The sequence below is a fragment of the Mustela erminea genome, chromosome 17 (assembly GCF_009829155.1).
Source record: "Mustela erminea isolate mMusErm1 chromosome 17, mMusErm1.Pri, whole genome shotgun sequence".
Classification (NCBI taxonomy): Eukaryota; Metazoa; Chordata; class Mammalia; order Carnivora; family Mustelidae; genus Mustela; species Mustela erminea.
In genome coordinates, this window is record NC_045630.1 from 61885353 (window position 1) to 61912406 (window position 27054).

Sequence of the window (27054 nt, forward strand, 5' to 3'; positions counted from 1 at the left end):
CTTCCCCTCATTATGTCGCTTCTGTGTCTGCAGAGAACTTCGCCACCAGAGCTGGGTGGCTGTGATGCCAGGGGCTCCCAGGGGAAGCTGTGATTTTCTCTTATTGGAAAGTGGAAGACTCAGAGGCCCAGGGAATGTAAAAATTTATTTTCTAGAATGCCTGGGTGTGGGGGGCTCTCCTGGGATTGGTCCAGGTTCTGGCTCAGCAGTCGTCACAAGAGTGAAATGGTAGCTAATGTGTATTATGCGCCTACTGTGTGCCAAGCCCTCCTCCACATTGCAAATCTCTCTTGGGCATTGCAAACACCGTCTCATTTAATGTTCTCTAGGGCTCCTGGAGGGAAAGCACTACCGTTATCACGGGGAGTGATGACAGTATCACTGTTGGACTAGATGACCAGAGTCACGGGGAGGTTTAGCAAACTGCTCAAGATCGCCCAGCTGGTAAGGGGCAGACCCAGGATCCAAATCCAGGCAGGTGCGAGCTGCCTGTGGTGCTGGAGCCGTATGCTGCACCTGCTGTTTGTTGGGGGGTTAGGATGGAGAGGGGGTGGGGTGCGGGGGCACGGAGTCCCAGATCTGCCACAAATGGGTGAATTAGGTGTAATAACAGCAACTGACAATCTTGGTGCTCAGATCATAATGCGTCTTTTGGACATGTGTAATTACAGCAAATGACTGAAATGACTGGGCGTGGGGGCAGGGCACTGGGCACTGGGAGGTGCTAAGAAAACAAAAATCCAAAAAGTCTCCAGATGGACCCCGCTTTGTTCTAATACACGGAGCGCGACCTTATATTCTGAGGTGGGGCTCAGCAAACTTTATGAAGAGCAGGAGAGTAAACCTTTGAATCTTTGCTGGCTCTAGGGTCTCCTGTTGCAACTGCTTGTATCCGAATCCTGTCCTAGGGTGAGAGGAGCCGTAACTGAAGTAGCGAAAGCTAAGGTACAGGGAGGTTCAGTGCTCCTGTCTGTTTGCGAAGCCCGAGGGGGTCGTTCTGGAGAAGGCTGAGTGCTCTCCAGTCTGCGGTGGTTCCCATCCCTGCCTCTAACCAACCTCCTTAGTTACAGGTGAGGACATGTGGGGAAGCAGGGTGGCTTGCCCCGGACCTGCAGCTGCTTGTGGTCTTCAGACTGGGTTCCCTGGGGTGGCCGGAGGGGGAGAAGGAGGGAGGGGTGGGGAAGCCTCTGAGAACCCTCCCCCCACCCTTTGGGGAAATAACTCAGCTCTACCCACCCCACAGGGTCAGTGTTAACTTTCCACAGTGTAGGGGTTTAATAAATAAAGCCTAGACGATCGTAAACACTTGGTAAAAGATCCCCCTTGCCATTTCAGAAAATTTGGAGACTCTAGTTCTAAAGTCACTAGAATTTTGTGCGTAGATTTTTCTTAGGGGAGGTGTGCCTGTTCTTAAAACATCAGGCGGCACTCCAGGCGATCCTGACAAAGCAAAGGCAGGCGTGGATTCAGCGCGTGTTACAGAAAGTTCTGTTTTCACAAATCATTCTGGGGCAAGCCTCCTGAGATCTGGCAGAAAGAGAGCTGGGACCTGGGACCTTCAACCCCTCCAAATCTTCAGGAGAACTTGGCCCAGGGCCATTGACTTTGATGAGTCAGGAACAACCTGGAACCCCCTGCTGTCTTTATTAAATACCTTGATTGAGAGACAGGGAGGTATGAAATCAAGCTCAAGTTCCTGATGGGATTTCAGAATCCAACATCTGAACTTGAAAAATGGAGAAGCTTGTGATCTTTAATTCAGAAAGCATTTACTAGGAGTCAGAGGAGCGGCCCGGAAGGAGCTTAACACATATGTTGGGATGTTTCTTCTAGGCTGTTTGGCCTGGCTTTCATGTCTGCGAACTCAACATCTCCATCTCCTTTGCTGGTCACTAGCGTCATTGGGAAGCAGTCTCTTAGACATTTAGGCGGTCATGGTACCTGTGACTTCTCAGCCTCAGCGATGAGGGAAGTAGAGCAAAGGTCAGAGTTCATCAGCAGGGAGAGAATATTCTAGACTGTGCTGGGAATGCCCGTTGGTGGTTAGGCACACGTTGGCTAAGTATCTGGCTTGTGCAAGGGTTGTGCAGAGCTCCGAGAAGGTAGACCCATTCCCTGTCCTGAAGAAATGATAAACTAGTTACACGCTCTGTAGTCTGCCTCCGTATAACATTTGGAGATGACTTATTTCCAGAAATGTTTCTTGGGACTGAGGTTTAGCGAATGGGTCCCAGGAATTTACGCATTTAGACCCTGGGAACAAATGATCCTGTGTGCCTTGCCTAATGTTAACATGCACTAGGGGTGTTGTTCACTGTATTTTAGATGATTGCAGTCTTTGGAAGACTGTATTTTGAACAAGAAGGCCAGAGAGATAGAAAAAGGGACCGCAGTCATGGGTTCAAGAGCTGGATGTGGACAAGGTGGGTGTGCAAGGACTTCAGGAACAAGGGGTGAGATGGGGGCACCCTCAGCAAATACTTGAAACATTCATCGGCATTTTTTTTTTAATTTCCATTTGAATGGGGTCATCGGCATTGTCTTGGAGGACCTACGACAGGTCCATAGTCCGCTGCTGTATGGAGCTGGTTTAAAGGGACACACAGTGTTCCCTGTTAGAGGAGCCCCTGCTCCAGGATCCTGGCCTCCCGCTCCCTTATGAGTTAGACACAGCGTAATACCCACCTGTACCATCAAGGCTGATAATTTGGTCCTGGGTAGGAAAAGTGGTATCCAAGCAAGATGTCATTAATTACATGCAGAAAGGTTACCAGAAACTGTGCTAGACTCAACTCAGATTCTAGGTCTATAATAGCTCACAGCAAGTGCTTAAAAAGGTCACTTTATCATTCTGAACCTGTTTTTCTAACTCGAGCTAATGGGGTTTACTTCTGCCCTACCAACCACTCTGAGTCAGGTTCAAGCTTCCATGAACCAGGCACCGGCTCCCAGGAGGGACTGCTCTCTCCGTAGCGCCTAGCTTGGGGTCTGGTACATGGTAGGCACTCAACAAATACTTTTTTGACTGATTGAACCAATAACAGACATGGAAATAAACACTATATCATTATGAAGAGCTTTGTGAGAGATGGTATGTAGGGCGTGGAATGACCTTGAACCTGGGAGCCAGAAGACACTGTTTTTGTCCTGATCGTGTAGCCTTCAGCACGTCCTGAAAACTCTCTGGGATTATTTTCTTTTCTACAAGCCCTGAAAGTCTGGTTTCTAACCCTAAGCAATATGGCCTTACGAATTTATGACCTAACTGATTTGGAAAGGTGATTACATTTGGTCATGGTATGAACTAGTTTGTATTTGCTCCTTTGCCAAAAAAAAAAAAAAATGACACACACAAAAAAAGTTAGTGGAACAAGTAAGACTGTAGAGTGTTGCCCCATTTAAGTTACATCTGTTTTGAAGCAATTTAAAAAGCCTGGTAGGAGCATCATTAGCATATTAACCGGGTGTTAATTACAAAGAAGTCTTTTAAAGCAGATTTTATAAAATCTCCGCCTAATAACCATTAGCTTGCGGTACTGGAAATACAAACTCTTCACGTGTGTTACTTAGCAGTAATAAAATTGTAATTTAAAAGTAATCTGCCAACTTGTCAAGAATTTAGACTGATTTTTTTCTCAATTGATCGAAATGAGTAAGGTTTTGCTATAATTATATATAATGCTGGTGATAATGAGGCTGATTATCAATCTTTGCCTGCTTTTCACTACCCCCATCATGGCAGATTTTAGGAGAGGTAGGGTGGGAGGGGCTGGCAGGGTGGGAGCAGCGAGGGGCAGGGAGGGGGGAGGAAGAAGGGATGCCACTGTGCTCTCCCCCTCCCCCAAGCCCCGGGAGAAACAACCCCCTCCCCCACCCCAACAGCCCCAAGCCCTCCTTTAAAGGGACCTGCTGGAAGCCGGAACTGCCCTGGGAGACTCCGAGAGGCTGGCTAGGGGCGTGGAACCCGTGAGCCGCTGATCTTGGCCTCCTACCTTGCTGCTGGGGGACCCTGGGTGCTGAGCCCCTTCTCCCACACACTCTCCACTTCTGCTACTTTGCTTTATTTTCCCCACTGAGAAAGCCAGAAAACGCTTCGAGAGCAGAGAAGGCTTCTTATCAAGAAATGTGGCTTCTGCTTCTGCTCCTTACTGCCTGGGAGTTGGGGACGTCCCACCTTGGAGTTGGCCCCCCTTAAGCTGTAGAGCTCTGTGCCTCGGAGACACCCTCCTGTCCAGGTCCGGGTGGCCGAGAAGCTCCGAGGCTTACTTGCCAGGGCTTTTGAACACGCCGACAGTGACTCAAATATAAGAAACATGGACTAGCAAACCCCTGGCATCCAAGTGCCCCCTCCCCTGGAGAAGGGAGAGGCAAAGGTCAGGCTGAGCTAGGACTCGGGTGAATGGACCCCCCCCCCCCCAACAACCTTGGAAGTGGGCGGGGCCAGAGTCTGGGAGGGGAGTGTCTTAGTCAGAAAGTGCCAAGGTCAGGGACGTCCGACTGGCCCAGTCCCTAGAGCAGGGGACTCCTGATCTCCGGATCAGGAGTGAGTTTGAGCCCTATGTTGGGTGTAGAGATGACTTAAAAAAATAAAGTCTTTGTGTATGCACCACACCCAGTGCTCCATGCAATATGTGTAACAATCTTGGAACACTGAAAATAAAATCAAATAAGAAAAAAAATAAATTCTTTTAACAACGCGCCAGGGTCAAAGTCCAGAGTAGGGTGGCCAGTTAGATTGGGGAAGGCAGGGAGGAGTCCCAGAGGAGGGTCGTTCATGGTGGGGGTGGGGCTAAAGCCCAGATCCGCCGCCTTCCTCCATTCAGATGCCACGGGTATAATTTACGAGTCCTGTTCCTTTGGGCGATGTCTTTAATTTCTCTGTACCCCAGCTTTTGCCTTTGTACAGTAGAGAAAAGCAAACCAACCTTAAGGGGGCTTGAAGGTATGAAGTCTGTCAATGTATATAAAGTGTCGGGAACCAGATCTGGCTCTGGGCAATTGCTCCATGAATGTTATATTCTTTTGTTGTTGTTAGTCACGGAAGGAGGTGCTGATTAGTGTTAGTTAAAGTGCCGTCCTGTGGCCGGCCTCTGCCTACCTCGCTCTGCAGCCTGCCTGTGTTAGGAGCCAAGCAGCCACGGCGGCGGGAGGAGGCGGGGGATGGTAAGTTTCCCTTACACTAGGAAGAGCCAGCCACGGGGCACCTGGGTGGCTGAGTCGGTGAAGCGATTGGCTCTGGATTTTGGCTCAGGTCAAGATCGCAGGGTCCTGAGAGAAGGCTCCTTATTCAGTGGGGAGTCTGTGGACGATTTGCTCCCTCTGCCTCTGTCCCCACCCCCCCATCCCCTGCCCCATGCTCTCTGTGTCTCTCTCAAATAATAAATTTTTTTTTTAAGATTTATTTATTTATTTGACAGAGAGAGATTACAAGCAGGCAGAGAGGCAGGCAGAGAGAGAGAGGAGGAAGCAGGCTCCCTGCTGAGCAGAGAGCCCGATGCAGGACTCGATCCCAGGACCCTGAGATCATGACCTGAGCCGAAGGCAGCGGCTTAACCCACTGAGCCACCCAGGCGCCCTCAAATAATAATTTTTTTAAAAAAGTTTTTTTCTTTTTAAAGCAAGAACAAGCCAGGTGTCAGACTGCTCTATGATTCTGGGGTTCACACACCACGTCCCCCCATCGGAGACAAGGAGACAGGCTTGAGTGTCTGCTGGTGCCCCATGGGAGAGGGTTGAGTGGGACTGGGCTGTGCGATGCTCCTTGGACTTCAGATGGAGAGTCGTGACTCAGAGATAGCGTCTCTTGACCTCCGTCCCCTTCCCGAGGTGGGTAGTAAACGGTGTCAAGCTTCCGTACAAGTTTCCGCTGTGCAGGAGAGCTGTGTTAGCAGGCCAGCAAAGTCCCTGCGTGGCGGCAAAGGGCTGGACACACCAGGCCACTTGCTCCCTTGTCTGGCCAGTCAGGAAGACTCACGCTTGACATTTTCCTTTCATTGGCTGAGGAGGAGGTTGCTAGGCAACTTCCTCACTTTGGTAAGAATTCTGTAGTTCTGAGTACCCGCGATTCTCTTTCTCAACAAGGCCCCCTCCACACACACACACACACACACACACACGCACGCACACACACAAGCAATTTGTTACTCAGAGATTTTTGCATTGGTTAACAGCGGGGACAGAGATTTCTGATGCAAGTGATTCCTACTGATGAACTCTCTGTAGTTATATACATTAATTAACCAAAAAATGATCCCATCACTGCTCCCAACCCGATGTCAAGTGTCTTTTGAGCATCTGCTACGTTCCGTGCTCAGGGCTGGTCCCGTAATGGGAATCGTGAACAACAAGGGAGAGAAATTAAAAGTATGTGACAACCAGGAGGACGGCAGACGGTCAGACTGGAGGTCACGTGGAGGACCTCTTTGTCCCGGGCCAGATTATGGGGTGATCTGGGCGATCCTAGGGGAAGGGTAGAGTGGCTGGGGTGACGGAGGGGCGCTCCGGGCTCAGAGCAGCGGCGATTTACTGCAATTTACTGTGTGTGGCCAAGACTGTCTTAATAGAGCATTTAGCACAGGCCTGGCTCCGTGATCTTCTACACTGGCGTTCAAGCCACACACAGTCCGCCCCTCACAACATTTACAGTATAGTGCATTAGTGCACCTGCTGCTGCGGCGCCCGCAATCTCAGGTGCCCTCAGCGATCCGCCGAGGTGAGCGTGTGTGTGTCTCCACTTTGCGTGGGGAACTGCGTTCAGGCGGGTCAAGTTCCTTGCTCAAGTTTATGTGCCTGGAAGGAGGCAGAGCCTCAAACTCAACCTAAAGCTTTGTGGCTTCAGAGGCCCTTGCTCTGCGGCGCTGCCCATGCAGACTTCAGGAATCTGGAGAGTTTAGGTTCTCCGCAGGTTCCCAGACAGCTCTGATTGCTGGGGACTGTCAGCCTGCAGTCTGGAATCCCAAAGAGCCCGAAGGTCCGGCTGCCGACGACAGGGACCCCTGGGAAAGTGGTCCGGACTCAGACCATGCCGGGTGGCTGGGACCTGTGCCGCTGCTTTGAGGGGCCGCCGGCCCGTAGCCTGCTCCGGGTTCACGGAGCCGCAGCTGGAAGGGTCGAGGACACCCCGGGCAGAATGAGGCCCAGAAATAGGAAAGACTTTTTTTTAGGTATGTTGCCCCGAGAAAAGACACTCCTGAGAAAGCCCCCTAGCCCTTCCCCACCAGATGCATTCATTTCTGTTTAAACAAATCCTTGCCTGAGCGAAGGGAGTCAGCTCCGCGGAGTGGAGGGTTTGTGCGTTTCCCAGGCATGTGGCAGTGGGCACAGTCTGGCGGTGGCCAAAGAGGGTTAGAGGGGGTAGGGTCAGGGAGAGAGCAAGACTGCTGGGGCCCGGACCAGGGCGGATGGGCCTCAAGGGACAACAGACCCTGAAGCATTAGAGGAAACCTTGACTTCGGATCTGGACTAGAAACCGGGTTTCTGGAAAACGTATGGCTGTGTGGTCCTGGCTGTGGCTCCCACGTGGCTTGAGAAAAAGGGGAGATAGGGCTGGCGGCCGTGGAAGTGCTGTGGACGGCCACGCTCTGGCCTGTGTCTGTGAGGCCGGGTCCATTTCCCGTTGAGAAACACGCCTGTGCTTAGAGGCACCGCGTCCCACCTTTTCTAAAAGCAAAACGCTCCTGTCTGAGAACCACTGGGTCACGGGAGAGGCACAGAACCAACCTGCAGTCCTGTAAGACACATCTGCCTTGTCGGATTTTATTATTATTTTTGTGAATGTGGTTCTAAAGTAGCCTACCGGGGCGCCTGGGTGGCTCAGTGGTTTGGGCTGCTGCCTTCGGCTCGGGTCATGATCTCAGGGTCCTGGAATCGAGCCCTGCATCGGGCTCTCTGCTCCGCAGGAAGCCTGCTTCCCTCTCTCTCTCTCTCTCTCTCTCTGCCTGCCTCTCTGCCTACTTGTGATCTCTGTCTGTCAAATAAATAAATAAAATCTTAAAAATAAATAAATAAATAAATAAATAAATAAATAAATAAAGTAGCCTACCGCTTCTGGATCACGGACTCAGCAGAAGCAAATCACTTTTAAGGCCTTTGCAAACCAAGCTTTAACCCTGTTTCAGTCCGTCTCAGGCATGCCGGGCTTCTCGCTGAGCAGCCAAGCCATATCCTGGTTGGCATTATTATTATTATTATTAATAACTGTACTTTTCATTTCAGTCACCCCCCAATCATCTTATTTTATTCCTGGAACAACCTGTGAGTTCCCCAGAGCCCACATTCCTATGTTCCTTGTGCAGGTCAGTGTTTCTCCCACACAACATCCCCTTCCTCGCTATTCCCCTGTGTTCTGCATATGGAGTACTCTTGGACTTGGACTTGGTCCTAGGTCACTGTACTCCTTTATTTTTAAAGATTTATTTATTTTAGAGAGTGAGAGTGTGAGCAGAGCGGGGGCAGAAGGAGAAGGGGGGAGAGAGAGAGAGAGAGAGAGAGAATCTCAGGCGGGCTTCCCCTGAGCCCGGGGCCCAACGTAGGGCTCCATCTCACGACCCCGAGATTGTGACCTGAGACGAAACCCAGAGTGAGACGCTTAAGCGACTGAGCCACCCAGGCACCCCTACTCTCTTTTTGAAAACTTAAATCGCTATTTTTAGAAAGGTAATCTTGTGCAAAAATAGAAGCCTAGTCACTTGCTATTAATAGAAGGAAACTGTAAAAATAATTATAGAACTATTAATATATTTTTTAAAGAGTTGGTCACATAAAATACTACCGAAAGTGTCCCTTACAACCGTGTTACAGGTCTCAGACCTTGCGAACCCTGGGGTTGACGAAAGTGTGACGCGGAGCCTCGTCCCAGTCTGTCTCACAGCTCTGGGCCTGCGTTCGGGGTACAGAAGTGAAAGGCACGGGCTGTCTGAGAGCCGCATAAAACAGAATAAAAAGGAGAGTAGGAGGGTCGTTTGGTTGGTCTCTGGAAAGCTGAAGCCAGGAGAGAACAGCGATTGCCTTCAGGTGGCGGGGCTGTGGGGGCGACGGGGCCGCCGTCCCGGCCGGGAGAGCGCATCCCATCAGGGCAGGCGGGCTCCTGGCTCACCTGTCACATGTTATCTTAGGAACAGGCTCAAGATATACATTGGCCTCTTTAAATGTCACAGGCTTCCAGGGCCTCAGAAGAGTCTAAAATTGTTCTTTCCAATCAGTGGCCATCTGGGAAGATTTTTGGTTTCTCTGGCTCGAGTTCTCGGAAGCTGCCCTTTTCTCTCTCCTTCAGATCAACTTTCAGCTTGAGATCCCTTCATAATTGAGTCATCTTGTACTTTGTGAGGTGACGGCTCTCCAGATCATCCTTGCTGTCCTTGAGAGCACACACAGGGGACAGCGTGGGCTTCACGTTGACAGCTGGAATCTAAGCTCTGTCACTGAACCCCCCGGGCGGCTCCAGGGACCCTGCTGGTGGGGGCGGGGGGAGCAAAAGCGGACACTCGTCTCCCTCTCCCAGTTTAATGGAAAAGACAGGGAAATAAATAAATATGGCGACACAGTTTAATAGATGCCAGGATATGAGTAAGGGCAGGCTGTTGTTAAAAAACGGAAAAGGGCATCAAACCAGACCAGGAGCACCAGGGAAGGCTTCCTGGAGGGGAGGAGGTGACACTTGACTTAGACCTTGAAGGATGAATCCGAACTTGGTAGAAATGGAAGGGAGAGCGAGTCATCCCCGAACAGTGTGGGGGTAAGGCTGAGTGTAAGTTTTCTCATCTGTAAAAAGCTAAAGTGATCCTCACAGGCTTATTATCAGGATGAAATGAGTTAACATATGGAATTTGCCTGATGCTATTCAGGACATGTGATAAGGGTCTGAGCCGTTCATTTGAACCCCTTGGGCACTTCCTCTGTGGACGCACAGAGTGTGGTTCCTCTTCAGTTGTGCTACTTAGATCAGGTGATCGGGATTTATCTGTTTGTAAGACCATTGTCCCTGATAGATGGAAACTCCCTGGGTAGAATGATGGACGATCAGAGTTTCCTTGATCGTGGCATTGACTGTTCTCTCCACTGGGAGGCCTTAACCATGTTAGCAGAAGCTCAAGAGAAACTCCAGGTTGACATTTTTCCAGTGGAATATTTATGTTTAAGAGTAGTTGCACAGTATTCGAAGGGAGCACATCCCTCCCCCCATGCTGCTCCTAATGCTACACGGAGTGACCCCTGAGGTCTCCCCAGGGTTTGGACAGTCCCGCATGCACCAGGTACTCGAGGTATCCCTTGAATGACCAGGCAACCACGCGGGGAAGCCGCGCTGTGATTCAGGGTAGGCAGCCCTCTCGCTTCTCCAGTCTCTGTTTCCTGCTACAGAGCCTCGGGTTTATAGCTTCTCTTTTCTGGAGAGAAGGTTCCATGCTGCACTCCTGAGAGGAAGCGGGGCCCCCTCCGTCTCTGTCACCTTGAACTGTGGCTCATCATAAGGGAACTTGGAGTCAACTTACCTGGGAGAATTAGGACCAGAGGATCATGTGCCCAGGGCCTGTTCTGCGGGCACTTGTGACCACAGCTCCCTGTGCTTGGGGTAGGAACAGCTTGGGCAGGCCTCTCTGCGCTTGCCCTCCTGAGCCTTTTTGTGGCCAGTAAGCCATGCCCAGCCACCCTGAGTCTCCTTCCCTGGTGCTGATAAAACCCCATGCTGTGGAGACAGGCAGGGCAAAGACCTTAATGGGCACAAAACTGCAAAAAATACAGGCGGCCAAGGGTCTGACAACAGTCACCCCCCTCGCCTTGCCATGGTGGAATGTGACCCCTGACAGCAGGAACTGTGTTCTCTTGGGCTCTGAAGCCCCAGCCCCTGGAATCATACCTGCATCTCAGAAAATGTTCATCGCATGTGAGCGAGTAAGCTGCTCCTGCCTCGCAGGCTCAGCCCGACCCCAGCTCTTTGGGCACCAGGAACGTGGAACTGGGCATTGCGGAGGAGCCCAGACACCTGCTCGCTTCCTCTCCACGTGTGGGTTTGGACTTGACTCCCCTTCCCTGTCTGGCTGGCCCCGGCCACAGTCCCTTGGGCACCAGGGGCTCGTGGGCTGTGCCGCTTGTGGCCCTGGGTGTCGATGTGACCCAGTCCGAGGTGGGTTCCAGGCGGGCATCAGAGAACTAAAACATGGATGCGTGTTCTGTCGGAGAGCGGGTTCTTCCTGTGCCTTTAATCTAGCAGCTCAGTGGGGGTGTCAGCAGCTTGGGGTCACAGAGATGCAGTGTGGTCGGGAGGAGAGGAGAGCTACAGGACACAGCAGGGGGCCTCTGTCCACGAGGGGTCATCTCTGTGCCCCCCAGTCTCCCCTCACCTATGCTCTTCTTCTTACAGGCTCCCCCGGCCACTCCGGCTCCACGTCCATGAGCCCATCGGCAGCCTTGTCCACAGGGAAGCCGATGGACAGCCACCCCAGCTACACGGACACCCCAGTGAGTGCCCCACGGACTCTGAGTGCAGTGGGGCCCCCCCTCAATGCCCTGGGTTCTCCATATCGAGTCATCACGTCGGCCATGGGCCCTCCCTCAGGTGCACTGCCTGCACCTCCAGGAATCAATCTGGTCGCCCCGCCCAGCTCCCAGGTAGGTGCCCGTCCTCTCCTGGGACTTTCCGGCGACCTCGCACAGGTTGTCCCTGGCTGCTGCTGGAGCTGAGCCCTGGCTCGGCAGGGCTTCGAGGTTGCTTGCTGACGGGTCGTGTCTCCTGCAGGGCCTTCACGGAGTGTGTCGACCATGCCTCATGGGCCAGCAGGCTGTGGCCCACAGGCCACCCCTCTGGTTTAATGGTTTAGCCCTGGCAGTGATTTCCTCGTTTCTGAGGGCCGTTTGTCATTCTGGGGACAGACCCCTCTCTGTTCTTCTCAATTCAATAATGAGTGTTTATCAAGTCCATGAAGTGACTGCGGCTCCACCACAAGCTGAGGGCGATATTGACGTGGAAATTATCAGAATGCCGTGTCTGCTCTCCAGGAGCTGGTCCCCAAGAGGAGGACTGGGCAGGTGTGGCACATGGACAGATCTAGAAGATGGCCCGTTGTCCCTGAGATGGAGGAAAAGACTGGAAACCCAGGAAGGAAACCTCCCCTAATTCCTCGTGTTTCTGCTGCAACAGAGGGGAGGGGGTGTGTGCGTGGACAGCATGTCCTTGCTGCACTGAGGACCCCGAGGGTGGCCGGTTGCCACTTCCTGCCGGCAGTGTCGCAGCGAGGTCGTCCACCTTCCTTTCCTGTGGTGGTCAGTTCTTGCCAGGATGATGCTGCGTAACAATCTTCAAATTATCATGGTTTACAAAAACACACACTTTTTTTTTTTTTTCCCCCTCACTTGCAAATTTACGTTGGCTGGGATGGCTCTGCCTCAGATGGTGGGGGGCTGGGCGAGTCTGCAGACGCGGTGCAGGTCTGCTCCTCGGTCCCAGAGTAAAGGAGCGACAGCTGTGGGGGCATGCTTTTCTCGTGGGGTCTCTCAAGTGCAAAATGAAAACCAGAGCGGCAGGGTCCAGTGAAGCCTCTGCTCGCTTGTGCCCACCAGTGTCCCATGGGCCTAAGCGAACTGTGTGGCTCACCCCAACACTGGCAGGGCAGGGAACGGTGGTGCCTGTTTCAGCAGGAAGTACTACGGAGACAGAGTGCAGAGGATGTGAAGAATTGGCAACAATAATCCCATCTGCCATGTCCCCTCTCTTACTTACGGGCATCTCACTTTTGGGTTGCACCGTCCTGCCCCAACCGCAGAATTAGTAGGTTCTGAGGCTTCCTTGGAATTTATGGTTTTGGAGAAGAGTCAGGAATCCCATCACGCCAGTATTTCTTCCTAATACAGGGAGAACTTCTGAGACCACCCTTAGACCATCCCTTTCAAGAGGCTTCCTGGGTGCAGGGTCTGGAAGCAAAGCCATGTGGAGTCACAGAACTTTAGAGGTGTTAACGGATTCAGAAATCTATCGACTGGGGGATCCAAGCATCTGGAGAAGACCTTGGGGGTGGTCACTGAGTGGGATTGCGGGAGCTGGGGCCACGCAGGCAACAGAGGTGCGTGAGTGGGGCGGACATCTGTCAGCTGGGCTGGTGGGGTCTCCAGGGAGCTGCCCCTTTCCCTTGAAGCCATTTAGATGTCAAGATTTGACAAGCAAATGGGTCACATGTGGCCACTTTTAGCTCCAGTTTGTAATCTGATGGTTTCACCCATAGGATCTCCTTCAGAGTATACGTTTCTCCCCCATCCCGTAATTTGGCCCTTGTGGAGCTGGTGAAAGCCCACCGGAGAACCACTAATTCTGTCTACATTGTCCTCATCCCACCGATTCAAGTAGCAGAGCCCAGGGAGCTCCAGTGACAGGTCCCCCCGCATACAGCCAGTCGGCAGCAGAGCCGGGGTTCTGGCCCCAGCGTCCTGACCCCCACTCTGTGTTCATGACGCTGCACTCACCTTGCTGCCGTGGTGGGTGCTGACTCAGTCCGTGACCCCCAGATCTTCCGCTGGCTGCCAAGGATCAAAAGATGATGAATTAGTGCACCTGAGGAGCCGCAAGGGGGCGTGGCACATCACGCAGGAGAGTTGCAAGGCAGCGTGTGTGGGCGACAGTAGGCACGAGGGCGCGAGGAAAGGGAGCAGGAAAAAGGCAGCTCTGAACGTCCCACATGCCTGTTCCATGAGAGTGTGTGACCACTCAGAGGGGTGGGGACCAGTCGGCCGCGGGGATGGCCCCTCGGTATTTAAGCCACTCTCACCTCCTGTCACAAGCAGAGCTGGTGATTACCCTTGAGAATGTGAGATATTGTTTGTTTCTTTTGTGCGAATGGACTCCGGGGAGGCAGGTCCTAGCCAGTGGCTGGGGACAGAAGGAAACGAAGTTCTGGGCTGAAAGTAAACTCTTGGCAGGGCGCGCCCGTCCACTCATTCAACTTTTTAGGAAGACCTGCTGCGTATCTGGCGGTCCTTGCCGCTGTCCTGCATTCTGAGGATAAGCTCTGAATAAGGTGGCCCAAGCCTTTGCTTCACAGTGGTGACACTGTAGCAGGCAAGCCGGACGGACAGCAAAGGAAGGAACAAGATGGTTTCATACGGCAATCATTGTATCTATGAAGCAATAAGACAGGGTGAGGTGACAGACAGTGACAGGGCTTGTGGGTGGGGAGTGGGCAAGACACCATCGTTCAAGGCTGCTTTTAGCAACCATGCTCCGGTCTGACTGAGCCAAACTGAACCAATAAACTCAGCTTCCTAGCCGAGCGAGTGGCAGGGCCGCTATTCCTGGACCATATGTCTGTACAGAGGGATTGGGGTTGAAAGGTCAGCTGAGAGCTGTGGTCCTGGCCAACTGGGCTGTGTGCAGAGGCCGAGGCCAAGTTTCACTCCGGGAGCTATATTAAGCTTGCCAAGCTCTGGGGAAGCTCAGCAGCCCTGGACACCGAGTGGTGTCGTGGGCTCGGGCTCTGGAACCCCCCGAGCAGAAACATTCTGCCCAGTGAAGCTGCCGACACAGGGCACCTCGTATCTGTTAGCTGCAGTGGGCTGGACTCTGAACCGCCCACATAGAAGGTCTCTGTGCATCTTGTCTTCCTCGCCCTGGACGGGTCTGAGGGGGACTCGTGCAGGAAACATGGTCTTGCGGTGAGCTGGGTCTAGGGTAAGTACAGGTTCGGGATGAGGGGAACGGGGGAGCTGTGGGTGGGGGCAGCAGCTGCGTCTCCCGTTTCCTGCTCTGTCCTGCTGTTGGAGCTTTGCTCTTTTTTGCTCTTGTTGGATTTTCATTCTCGAGGAGTAAAGGGAACTGAATCCGGTACTGTGGGGGCGGGGACTTTGTAACCTTTTGCAAACCACTGAGGCTTACGTGGATCTCAGTTCCCTTTTCTCTGTTTTGGGGTAACATGCTTTTCCCTCGTTACTCTACAGGGATAGTTATGAATATTAAGGGAGCTCTGGATTTGAAAAATCACTTCTTAAGCACTCTACGGCAGTAAGGGGGTGACGTGATTATTGTTACACCTAGGTGATATTACACACTTCAGTGATTTATACTCTAACCCTGTGTGATTGTTGATTCTGGCGCACTCTTGCTGAGAGGTTCCACAGAAGTTCATTACCATAAGCATTCATTGAACCAGGCACTGGAGATTTAAAAAAAAAAAATTATAAGACCCAGTCTCTGCTCTGGGGAGTATCTAAGTGGAGGGAGCAATTTCCAGAAACACCGAATATATCGTTGGGAAGATATTTATGGGGCTTTCAGACAAAAGGATCTAGGCCCCGTTTTCCTGACTCTGTGTATGTATGCATGTATGTGTGTGTGTGCATGTGAGTGTGTGTGTGTGTGTGTGTGAGTGTGCTGTCTGTTTTCTGGACTTGAAATCAAGCCCTGCATGTCCTTGGAATGCCCCCACCTGAACCCAGCTGCTTGACCTGGGTTCTGTCCCTGATAATTCCTGCCCTGGTAGTGATCGATAACCGAATTACTATCCTTGCAGATTTTTACAGAGAATACTTAAGTAATAAAAATTGCAAGTGTTAGAGCTGGAACAGACCTTAAGAATCATCTTCTGTAGTGATTTAAAGAAGTTAAGCTGTAAAGTCTTTTCTTCGAGAGAAACCACGCTTGGAAGGCTGTTGTGTGTGTCAGATACAAGCAGGTTGGGTGAACTCGGGGCAGGAGATCAGAAGCCTTCTCATTCGCCCTGCCCACTGCCCAGCCACACACACACTCTGGGTTGGAAAAACCACGCACGGATCGAGTCTGTAGATGAGGAAACCGAGTCTCTGAAGCAGGGACCTGGTTAAGTGACCCGGACAAGATCATACAGTGAGGAAGTGCAGGAGTCCACCGGAACCCAGGCTCCTCTCTCCCAGTTGGGAAGTCCAAGCTCCCTACTCCTCACGACAAAGACTCACTGGGTTAAAGGAGCCCCACTCTGCAGAGTCCGGTCCCTGGAAAAGGAGGGCCTGCCTCTGGCCTGCCAGGCCCTCCGCCTATCTGCATTCAGTGGAATAATTTTGGCTGAGAGCAGCTCAGAAATGTGGGACCTGATGTTCCATGATGGCTCTAGGGCATCCGGGAAGCATTTGGTCCCTGGCTGAGAGGCTGCAAATGGAAGCCAGGCCAGTCAAGTGTGTTTTCGCCCCTGTTCTCAGGGAGCGGCCAGCCGCCTGGTGAACCCCTGCTCTGAAAGGGCTCGCTTCGGCAGAGCCGCTTCTAATGGAACAAGACAGCCGGGGGGGGGGGGGGGCTCTGGGCCAGGCAGCTAATGGGGTGGCTGCCTCTCATCCCGTCTACCTTCGCGCGGAGCCCACACGAACCCCAAGCGGGCAAAGAGGCCAGTGGAGAAGGGAGCATGCCCCTGCCCCATGAGGAGACGCGGTGGAGGGGGCTGCCGGCTCCCAGCTGGGGGAGACGGAGCTCCTCACCGCCGGGGTGGGTCAGGAAGCCGCTAGGGCAGGGGCTCTGACAGGTCTTGCGGTGAAGGAGGAATGAGCTCCTAGCGTGGGCTCTGGCTTGGGCAGGCCCCTGACCTGCGACTGGGCAGAGCCACAGCCTCAGTGTCTCCCTCCTCCAGGCTTTCCTGGAGCTGCTGCCTCATTTCCTTCCCCGAGGTAGAGTTTTAGGAGCAGTGGTCCTCGGTGCAAACCCTCCAGTGGCTGCTTTTAATTGCTTCTCAAGATTAAATCCACTCTCCTTAGCCAGGCAAGCCTCGGGCTCCGTCACAGCCCATCCCCCAGGCCTCGCCTCCCAGCCATCCACACGCGCCCGGGCTTCCCTCAGGGGCCTTTGCTCTGGGGCGGGGGGGGGGGGGGGGGGGGGGGGCTTTGGCCGATCACCAGCCCATCCCTGGCCCCCCAGGAGTCTTGCCCACTTTTGAAGGCTGCCAGTGGCGTCCTGGCTCAGATGCCGCCTCCTTTAGGAAGTCTTCCCTGATGCCAGTGGGGGCCTTTCCTTCCTGAGCAATCCCTGCTGACTCTTGGTCTCATTAGCGGCCCAGCCTTTGAGGCAGGGGCTGCCCCTGTGCTCCTTCCTGCATCCCCGGAGTATTTCTGAATGGACACTCGAATAAGCCAACTGCTCTCCGGCCCGGTTTCCTCATCTGGAGGCTAGAATGACCTCATGGGGTTGTTGTGAGCGCCAAGCAGGCCTTCTGTAGAGGGTGGTGCTAACAGTAGCGTTAACAGTACTTGCTGTCTCTGACCTCTGGAGGCTGCAGGGGCGAGGCTGGTCCCACGGGTCAGGGCAGTGGGAGGGGAAGGAGAGGGGTGGCCTCTAGAGCCTCAGGTGGTGGCGGCCTCCTCCTTATTCCCATATCCCTTCTGCTCCATCTGAGGCTTTGGGTATAGAGCCTTGGTCAGCCAGAGGCTCTTTCTCTGGGGTCTTCTGACCTAAAGTGTTGACATTTCATGGGTGCATCTAAGGGGTGACAGCTGTTTCACTGTCATGCTCTAGAAAAGTTGTCACCTAGAATCTACACCAACAGAAACCCCTCAACCTATTTCTTAAAAAGCCGTATACGTCTGTGTCCCACATCCAAAGTAATGATAACCTAGATAGTATCATGACAGCATTAGTTTTCCGACCCCTACCCCCGCCCCAAGAAATGGAATCATTTAACCCCTTCGGTGGATGTGGGCTCATTTACTGCAGAATTCCTAGCACAGAGTAGAATGTCGACTGGTAAGAAACACTCAAAAGTCTCGTCTCGATGAACCGGATCTTATTGGAATGGTAGGAGCCGGAATTCACAGAGCCCCTCCTGGGTGCCGGGTGCTGTGATGGGGATTTTCCGGTGTTACGTCACAGAATCCTCCCAGCGATTCTGTGGACTCGGTCTTACTAGGCTCATTTTCCAGATAAAGATACTGGGATGGATGAAGATAAGTAACTTCTTTGAAGTCCCAGGACTGTTAAGGGCAGACTGGGAGTCGGTCCGGCTCCCTGGGACAACAAAGGGATTGATGTTTTTCCTGCCAAACTGGTGAATCTTAGCCCTGACTTCATATTAGCATTTCCTGGTAAACCTAGAGGAACAGCGGTACCAATGACCCTCAGAGCCATTGACTCAGAATTTCGGGGTGTGGAGCCCTGGCATCTGCTTTTCTTTTTCTTTTGTTTTTTCCTCTAAAGCTCCCAGGTATACATCTAGGGCTGAGAACCACAGTGTGACGCCAAAACAAAGCCAAATACTGGGTACGAGTTCTAGATATCTTGTCTTAGCCCCGTGCAGAAGGTGGGGGAGAGGAAGAGAGAGAGAAGTCTCCCATCCCACGTGTGTTTGAATCCTTTGTACAAATTTTTAAAAATTCCCGATGACTTGGACTTTCAAGCAAGGAGCTGTGGGCTGTCTTGTGTTTCTGCATCCCTACTGCCCTTGACCCGCGCCTCTGCCCCCACCTCCTGTGCTCAGTAAGTATTTGCTTAGTGAATTGAAAAGCTGTACATTTAGAAGGAACGTAACTCAGGCTCTATTGTGTTTTATGTTTTATTGATTATCCCTGCTGTCCCAAAGGCCTTGAATAGAGAAACAAATCCTACCTTTGGTTTAGTTTGAGAATTGCTGTCACTTTAGGGAGATAGTATGGTTCAAAATTCACGTAGACCATACAGAAGTCAGTGGAAACTTGCTTCCATTCCCAGATAGTTACCAGGTGCCTCTGCTGGACCCAAGCACATGGGTACTCGGTACCACCTGGGAATTTACTTGTAAGTGTTCCTATTTTTTGTGCCTGTCCCCACTCTTCAATGAGAGTGTGCATTTTCGAGGAAAGATCTAGGTTTTCTGTCTCCCTTCACAGTGCCTAGAAGGTTGGGCTGTGCTCATGGACACTCACAGTTTCTGCTAAGTGGTTGCCTCTGTCATGTGTATTGATGATTTGATGAATACAGAGCACTCAGCCGTGGCTCTCGGTAATCTCCCCGAGCACTGGAAGGCATGGAGGTGGTGGTGTTGAGGACCCAATGTGAACTTGGGACAGGGCTGAGGACAGGGACACACACGTTCATTTCTTCAGCCTTTTGGGCACACCAACTCCCTACCATGTGCCAGGCCCATGTTGGGTGTGGGGAAGACAAAGCACATAGTCCCTGGCTGTATGAATTTTCCAGTTTCATTGGATGATGGCCTGTTCCTTATGGTCAAGTTCAACACCATGATCTGGGGCTTTCTACCCAGTTTTGGTGCTACTGCAATGATTTGGCATTTGGTTTAGCACCCTCTGTGGGCTTGTTGAGATGACCTTCTCTTGCATTTTACTGTGAACTCCTTACGAGTGTATATTTTTAGACCTCACTTTTGTACCCCAGAGCCTGACATAGTCCTTGCAGGGTAAGCACTCAGCCAGTGTCTGTTGATTGACTTAGTGAATGGATTTGCCTTTTTTTTTTTTTGCTTGGTTCTGTTGGAGTCTAAGTCTTTTGCCTAAGAGCTGTAGCTCCTCTTGGAGCACTGCTGAATAGACAGTCTGCCGTTATAATAAAATCTAAAAACACATAGTTGACTTGTTCTAAGTGGGTCTTAAGCATGTTCAGGGTGGATTTCCAGCTCTAAAGAAACACACGGGTAAAATGAGTAAAAAATAGTAATTCTGATCATGTGTTGTGATATTCAACTTAGGTGTTGGTGTTACAAATGATTTAGTTCCTCTGTATCACTTTTTTTCTCCCTTAATTTCATATCCCCCCAACAGGCAGTTTCGGATACTCTGTACTTACGAACTACTTCTTGAAATAGATTTTGTTTTTTTCTGCGAGGATACCCTCGTTGCTTTCCATCTCGGGCATTGGGTCTGTTCTGTCTCCGTGTTTTATTGTATTTCTTCCCCTTACAGCTAAATGTGGTCAACAGCGTCAGCATTTCAGAGGACATCAAACCCTTACCAGGGCTTCCTGGGATTGGAAACATGAACTACCCATCAACCAGCCCCGGATCTCTGGTGAAACACATCTGTGCCATCTGTGGGGATAGATCCTCAGGTACGTGTAGAAGCAGATGCCACTCTTGGGGGTCCCGTCCAGTGAGGGTCCCAAGACGGTGCCTGTTCCACTGCTTACCTGGCTACTTTGTACCCAGTGGAAGAAAAAGGGCCTTTGAGGATGGTCCAGCATGGGGCCCAGGCTGTAAATTTCTGGCACTGGATTCATAGCCTGAAATCTGTATAAAGTTAAAGTATGAGTTCATTTTTAAGGATTGGATTTATAGGAAGCATTTCAGAAACACCTCTCTGGAGTTACTATGGTGTATACCATTTATGTTGTTGTATAAGCTGTTGTAATTAGTCATCTCTTTAATTAAAAAAAATTAAAAAAATTTTTTTTTCTAATTCTATAAATATTGTCCCAGGGTAGGAAATGTCCCAATGTAGGAAGAACTAGAAAAGTACACAAGAAAACTAAAAACATTATCCGTAATGTTCCTAGTGAAGCTAAAGACTTTTTTAGCATATTTCTTTCTACAACATTCTAGGTTTTTCACATGATTTCATGGGTAGAAATAATTGTGTTTTCATAGATTTCATCCTCTCTGATTCTCTTCCATTTTTGCCCAAATCATTTCTTTCGTGACTTCTCCCCCCCACCACTCCGCATCCCCGCCAATTTTGAGGGCATGAGAATCTCAGTTTTGATGAATGAGAAGATGGGGAAGGCTCTTTCCTGTCCTGTGGCTGTCCATGGTGGCGGACTGAGGATTCCTCATCTTCCTGTTGTCACCAAAGCTACTGCAAAATTCACTCCATCGAAAGTTTCCTGGGGCCTGGAACTGACTTCGCAGTGTGGCTGACTTGTTCGCTTGCTCTCAAAACGTGGTTGCCAAATGGGGCGGGCTTGAACGTTGCCATAGCAACAGAAGGCCAGTCACACCCCAGCAGGGTTTCCTCTGCTATGGCTTCTTTGAAAGTCCGGGAATTTCACTCAAATACGGGAGAGTCATGGGAATGACATGCAGGTACCATGTTACTCAGAGACAAATACTTCAGAGCTGAGAGCATTAGGATTTTTCCGCCTAAGATAAAATCCCATATTTATTATTGCTATGCGTTCAGTGGGTTGGTGTGGGCCACTGATTGAGCCCCGACTGGCTTCAGCAGGCAGGCCATCTCAAGCCCCCATTTTACCTGAGGGCGGCTTCCTCTGACACGTCAGCTCCTGGGATGCAAATGCGTGTCTCGACTGGTTCTCAAGGACGTCTTCACATTCAGTTTTCCGTCAGCCTGAGTACAATAGAAGTAGAAAGCAATGTTGGGTCCACAGCTAAACATCACAGGTTACACTGAAGAACTGGGGGTAAATAGAGTTCGAATGATCTGCTTCCTTCTGTTTTTCCACATTCAAATCGATTGAGCACAGCTGTCTGGTGTGTAGATCTGAGAAGGGCTGCATAGAAGGAAGGTTGTGACTCGTTCTTGGTGCCCCTGTCAGGTGCGTGTGGTGGCTCTCCTGACACAAAGGAGCCATCCGTGGCTGGGGTCATTGGAGACTGTGTGGAACACATAATCAAGGCAATGAAACATGTAACAGAATATTCTAGATCAAGCAAAACCGCCTTCCATCAGATCTTTAGGTCATAAGACTACATGCCCTTTTATGCTCTGAAGATCATATATCAATTTATTTCTCCAACAGCAAGAGCATCTAGAAAATCCATAACCCAGGTTCCTGTTCCTAGTCTGTGGTGGAAGACAGTACTCCTCAGTGGGGCTCCCATGTCCTGGGGCCTCAATTATGGGGAAATACTAGTGAAGTTGAGGGCTTTTTTTTTTTTTTTCCTGCTAGATACTACATAACAAGCATAAATATTTTTATTTATTACGTATACTAATGTCTTGGATGGAGGCAGAACATTTCGCTTAACTAAACACAAGAGTTGCCTTAATAAAATAAATGTAAACACAATCTTGGGTCAGGACTTTTCTGACAGTGCTCTCTGTGGAACTGGCGATTCTGGACGGGAGAGACGAGCAGGGGCCTCTTGACTCTGCCTTCGTCTGGGCCCTGTGGTCCAGCCTGCCTTCTCCGCTGGCTGCTCTTTGCGGTCCGTCCCGGAGCCCAGGTGGTGGGCCGGGGTCCCTGGGGAAGAGCCAAGGGGGTTCTTGTCAAGGAAAGGTCCAAATGAACACAAGGACTGTCTCTGTCTGGTTAACTTTTTCTTCTTGTGAGCAGGGAAGCACTACGGCGTGTACAGTTGCGAAGGCTGCAAAGGGTTCTTCAAGAGAACCATAAGGAAAGACCTCATGTACACGTGTCGCGATAATAAAGACTGTCTCATTGACAAGCGCCAGAGGAACCGGTGTCAGTACTGCCGCTACCAGAAGTGCCTGGTGATGGGCATGAAGAGGGAAGGTGAGGCCCTGCCCCCGCGGGGAGACAGGTATAAACCACGGTAGCACCCTCCTGATCTCCCGAGGACTGCGGTCGAGTCCCCTGCCCAATGCAGCGGGTCCCCCAGAGCAGAGAGAGCGGGAGTGCCTTCCTCCTCCACGCTCAGGTGGGGGTCCGCAGGCTGGACACTCTCCTGGGCTCCTCTCAGCCGGGCAGCAAGTCTCAGAGCTGTCGTCCGGGTCCTGGACCCCACACATGGGTCATTCGGATCCTTCGTGGCCTTTCTGGGCAGAGCAGGCTCCTTGCCTCTAATCCTCATGGGAAGGTTGACTGGTTTGAGCCATCTCTGTGGGCTTATGTAACCTTGGGCTGCTACAGCTCCTCTGAGGCTGGTGCATCCCATGGACGAGGGGGATTATTGGCTTTACCAGTGATCGGACATCGCTTTCGCATTCAGAGAGACCGTCGGTGTACAGTTTTAGGACGTTATGTCTCTCAGTTTACAGCATAGGTTCACTGGTTGTTGCAGAGCAAGGAATAAAAAACCTGAAAGTACTTTACGGTCATTTAGAAAATTGAAAGGTCTTTCTGTTAAATATCACAAATCGAATCGGGCAGTTAATTAACTGGTGAACTCAAGCCAGGACACAGCGTGAATGGTGCCTCTTACTCGATTGCAGAGTGAGGAAGTCCCGCCTCTCTCCAGGAAATGGGGGCAAGGCATGTCGTCCGCCCCAGGTGACTCCTCATTCTCCAGCAATTTCTTTTCTCTGAGAATAGGGGAGGCTTACTGAAGGGATCAATGAAGGAAAGGTTCTCGGAGTGTCTCTGAGGAGATAATGCTACCAAGAAGCAAAAATGGACCTTCTTAGCATGTCTGAGGTAGATGGAGGTGGCCCTTCAGAGTCATTTACTAGCGCTCACCGTTCTGCAGCTGAGGAAACCGGTGTGGGCTGGTGAGGGGAGTTTTCCAAGGTCTCTCTGGTCCAGCCTTGCTGGTCTCTGCTGGGCCACCAGGAGTTTTGCACTTAATGTCTCTCTGCCCGCAGCGGCCTCTTGCCAGGTGCCTGCAAGGCTCCCTTCTTCTCTTCCTTCAGACCGTTACTCACTTGTCAGCTTCTGGGTAAAGCCTTGCTTGTCTACGCCTTCTCGAATTGCATCAGCCACCCCGGGTTCTTCCTAGTCTCTTCTACAACATGTATCACCGCATCTAACATACTTATTTTGTTTATCTCTGTCTCCACCAAGGCAGGTTTTTCTGCTCTCCCCCCGACTGCTTTGTCAGCCGTGACTAGCACAGAGTAGGCATTTAATACGTAATTGCCGAATGAGTGGGTGAGTGGTTTAAACTGAGTATTGGAATCCGAAGTTTTAGTCATGCAGGAGCTCCTGAGAGAACTTCATTCCCTCCTGCAGCGAGTGTTAACTGAGGGCCTGCTTCATGCTCGTGTCATTCTGGCTGTCAAGGAATCCATGCTCTTACCGGTCGGAACAGGTGAGGTGAAAAATCAGCTGGTGGAGACTGTCTCTTCACCAAGACAGAACTGCGGCTCCGTGGGGCTTCTGCCGCCATGATGGTCACACGTAAAATTTAAGACCCCAAAGAATGTCTCCCATCAGCAAGAGCATGATGGCTGTAGGGGGCCATTTTCGTCTCTCAGGACAGATGAGGTAAATTCAGGATGACTTGGAAAAACAAGCATTTTCCTTCTGCGGATGAGATGGAACTAAAGGCAGGTGAAAGGCGTCCCTCAGAGGAACAGCCGTGTCTGCTGCTCACCGGCCGTCTCCCAAAACTCAAGCCCGGCCACCCTCAGCTCCGTTCCAGTCAGAGTGGTTGGCGCGCAAAGGGCAGGAAGTGTGGCTCTTTCACAAAAGAAAAAGTCAGTCAGACCAGAACATGGTAATTCTAAGGGCCTGGGCAGTCCTTCCTGTAAAGCTGGCATTGTTCTGATTCTTTGATGGAGCCCTGTCTAGTTTTGGCTTCTGTCTTTTTGAAAAGAATGTGGAAAAATGGGAGTGATGAACAGTTGAGTAGTAAAAATTCAGAGGGTGGGGCGCCTGGGTGGCTCAGTTGGTTAAGCAGCTGCCTTTGGCTCAGGTCATGATCCCAGTTTCCTGGGATCGAATCCCACATTGGGCTCCTTGCTCTGCAGGGAGCCTGGTTCTTCCTCTGCCTCTGCCTGCCTGTGCTCACTCTCTCTGACAAATAAGTAAATAAAATCTTAAAAAAAAAAAAAATTCAGAAGGTAAAGGGGCTTTTGGAGAAGTTCGAAAGGAATCGGGGCAGAGGAGCGAATGGGCCCCGGGTCTGAGTGGAGGAAGGGCCACTTTCCTTCACCGCTCTCATTTCTGACCTCGATTTACAGAATCGGGAGCTCAGGGTGGACACTGCCTTGAGGACAAGAGTACGACGACTCTGGAACAGTCAACGGAGAGAAACTATTGAATGGAGAGTTTCTGGAGAGTTGAGTAGATAGAAAGGGAGGGACGTGGGTTGGGCCCGGAAGGTGTCTGCCGGGAGCCAGGGCCCAAGACCCGCTGCCTTTTCAGGGTACATAGTAGTGAAGCCAGCGTGGACATTTGCTATTCTCCAATGTAACACATTTGTTTCCTGACAGAAACGAAGGTCCTGAGAGCCTTGGGACCTGATGAAGCTTCCTGAGCAGGCTAATGGCCGAGCTGATACAGGACTGGGACCCTCTGGCTTCCAGGCTCCAAATAACCCTCAGGGGTCATGGGGAAGTCTACTTCGGTGATTTCTGGTCACATACCAGAGTTTGGATAGTTAGATAATGGGCTGTTTCTGAGGCAGTTCGTGAGTAGCATTTGACATCCCTCTCGAGCCCTGTGTGGTCGTCATTAGTACAACCGGCCCAGAACTGGGAACAGGTGCAGAGGGCTGAGGGGTGGGCTCGGAAGGCTGTCGCCCGCGTCCACGTGTTGGCTCCATCTTTTCTTAGCTCTGGGACCTCTGGCGGGTTACGTAACTCCTCTGTGGCTCCTAGTACTTGAGAGGGTTATGGGGGATTGAGCGAAGTGTAATCTGTGCAAAGTGTTGCACGCACTCCATACATTTTGGCTATTAGAGTTAATGTGCAGTAAATGTATGTTGGGCTAATGGATAAAATTCTGTTAGAAGGCAGAAGTTTGGTATAATTTTATTTATTTATTTATTTGAAGGTTTTATTTATTTATATATAGAGAGAGAACGCATGAGTAGTGGAGAGGGAGAAGCAGACTCCCTGCTGAGCAGGGAGTCCAACGTGGGGCTCGATCCCAGGACCCCGAGTGCATGACCAGAGCTGAAGGCAGACGTTTCACTGACTGAGCCACCCAGGGGCCCCCCGAGTTTGGTGCTATTTTAGATCACCGAGTGTCCCCCAGATATATCCCGAAGGCGTGCGGTAGGGTAGCTCAGAATGTCTGCCACATAGAAGATTTCCCCAGCAACAGATATATGACTCCTCTGCTGTGGCAGTAAGATTTATGGCACAAAGAGGAGAGGGGACCAGCAAAGAATCATGCGATTAATGGCAGGATTGGAATTAGAGTCGAATTCCCGGAAGCCCAGGTTGTTTTGTTGCAGGTTGAAGGTTATTCCCTTTCCATGGTACAGAGCTGTACAAAGAAGCCAGTTGAGGACCATAAAGGAAACTTAACTTAGTTTGCTCTTCCCCATCTTTTAAAATCAAGACAAACAGAAGCCTGCTCCCCTATGTTAAAACGATTAATACAAGAAGCACTCAACTTTAACCAGTCAGTCCAGCTGACAGATAAAACTACACATGGTAGCGTCCGTGTGCTGGCCGTGAACGAAGGCTAACCGAGCGGGCCGGAAGGAAGGGGGAGGGAGGAGGAGAAACGAGGAGAAACGAGGGGAGGCAGGAAGAGGGGGGAGGGGAGAGGGAGGAGGACCAGACAGAAGTCCCAGGAGCACAAACGGAGACAAAGGGAAGGGAAAACTACCTTTTTGGGAACTTAAAAAAAAAAAAAAGATATTATTTATTTATTAGAGACACAACGAAAGACGGAACACAAGCAGGGGGAGTGGGAGAGGGAGAAGCAGGCTCCCCGCTGAGCAGGAAACCCGATGCGGGGCTCGATCCCAGGACGCTGGGATTGTGACCTAAGCCAAAGACAGACGCCCAACCGACTGAGCCACCCAGGTGCTTGGGAACTTTTTGTAATTATTTCATTTAATCTTCCCCAAACAGCCTCACTCAAGTATGGTAATTCCCCCTTTATGTTAGGAGAACTGAGGCTGGGTGGGCTGTCATCTGTCTGGTATCCGTTAGCTGGGAAGTGGTAGAGCCCATTTTGAAAAAGACTTCTTGGGCTCCAAAGTACATGACTTTGGTTCTCCTCTTTTCTAATTTCTCTTTATCCTCTCTCCCTTCTGTTTCTTCTTTTTGTCGCTGCCCAGCTTTATTCTCTTTATGCCACGTCTCCCTCTACTCTTTCCTTCCTACCCCCTCCCTCTGTCCCAGCCCCTGAATATCATTCTCATCTTGAGGCGTCTTCAAGGGTCTCTACTGGAGACTTTGGAGTGTGAGTGGTGTCTTTGCGGTCTTACCCTTCTCGGACCCACCTTGGCCAGTCACTGACGTCCCTTGTGTGACAGACTGGACGCCCAGCGTCTGGCTCCGGTTCATTCTGCAGCCTCTGTGTCTCACTATCCCTGCAAGATCCTGGTGAACCTCTCACTTAGAGGATAATTTTCTTGATTCTTGGGATTA

General features: G+C 51.2%; 1 protein-coding gene across 6 annotated transcripts in view; it reads left to right on the forward strand.

Moving 5' to 3' along the window:
- The window catches only part of RXRG (retinoid X receptor gamma), a 128745-nt gene that overhangs the window by 91080 nt on the left and 10611 nt on the right, over positions 1-27054 (forward strand). For 4 of the 6 annotated variants that reach the window (XM_032318470.1, XM_032318469.1, XM_032318468.1 and 1 more), the window contains 3 exons: positions 11357-11604; positions 19828-19972; positions 22157-22336. In XM_032318470.1, the coding sequence (XP_032174361.1) occupies positions 11386-11604; positions 19828-19972; positions 22157-22336 (544 nt within the window). In that variant the 5' untranslated portion in view covers positions 11357-11385. Of the gene's footprint in view, positions 1-6211; positions 6364-11356; positions 11605-14144; positions 14651-19827; positions 19973-22156; positions 22337-27054 lie in introns of those variants that run through there. The other 2 variants (XM_032318471.1, XM_032318472.1) reach the window with 2 other exon arrangements.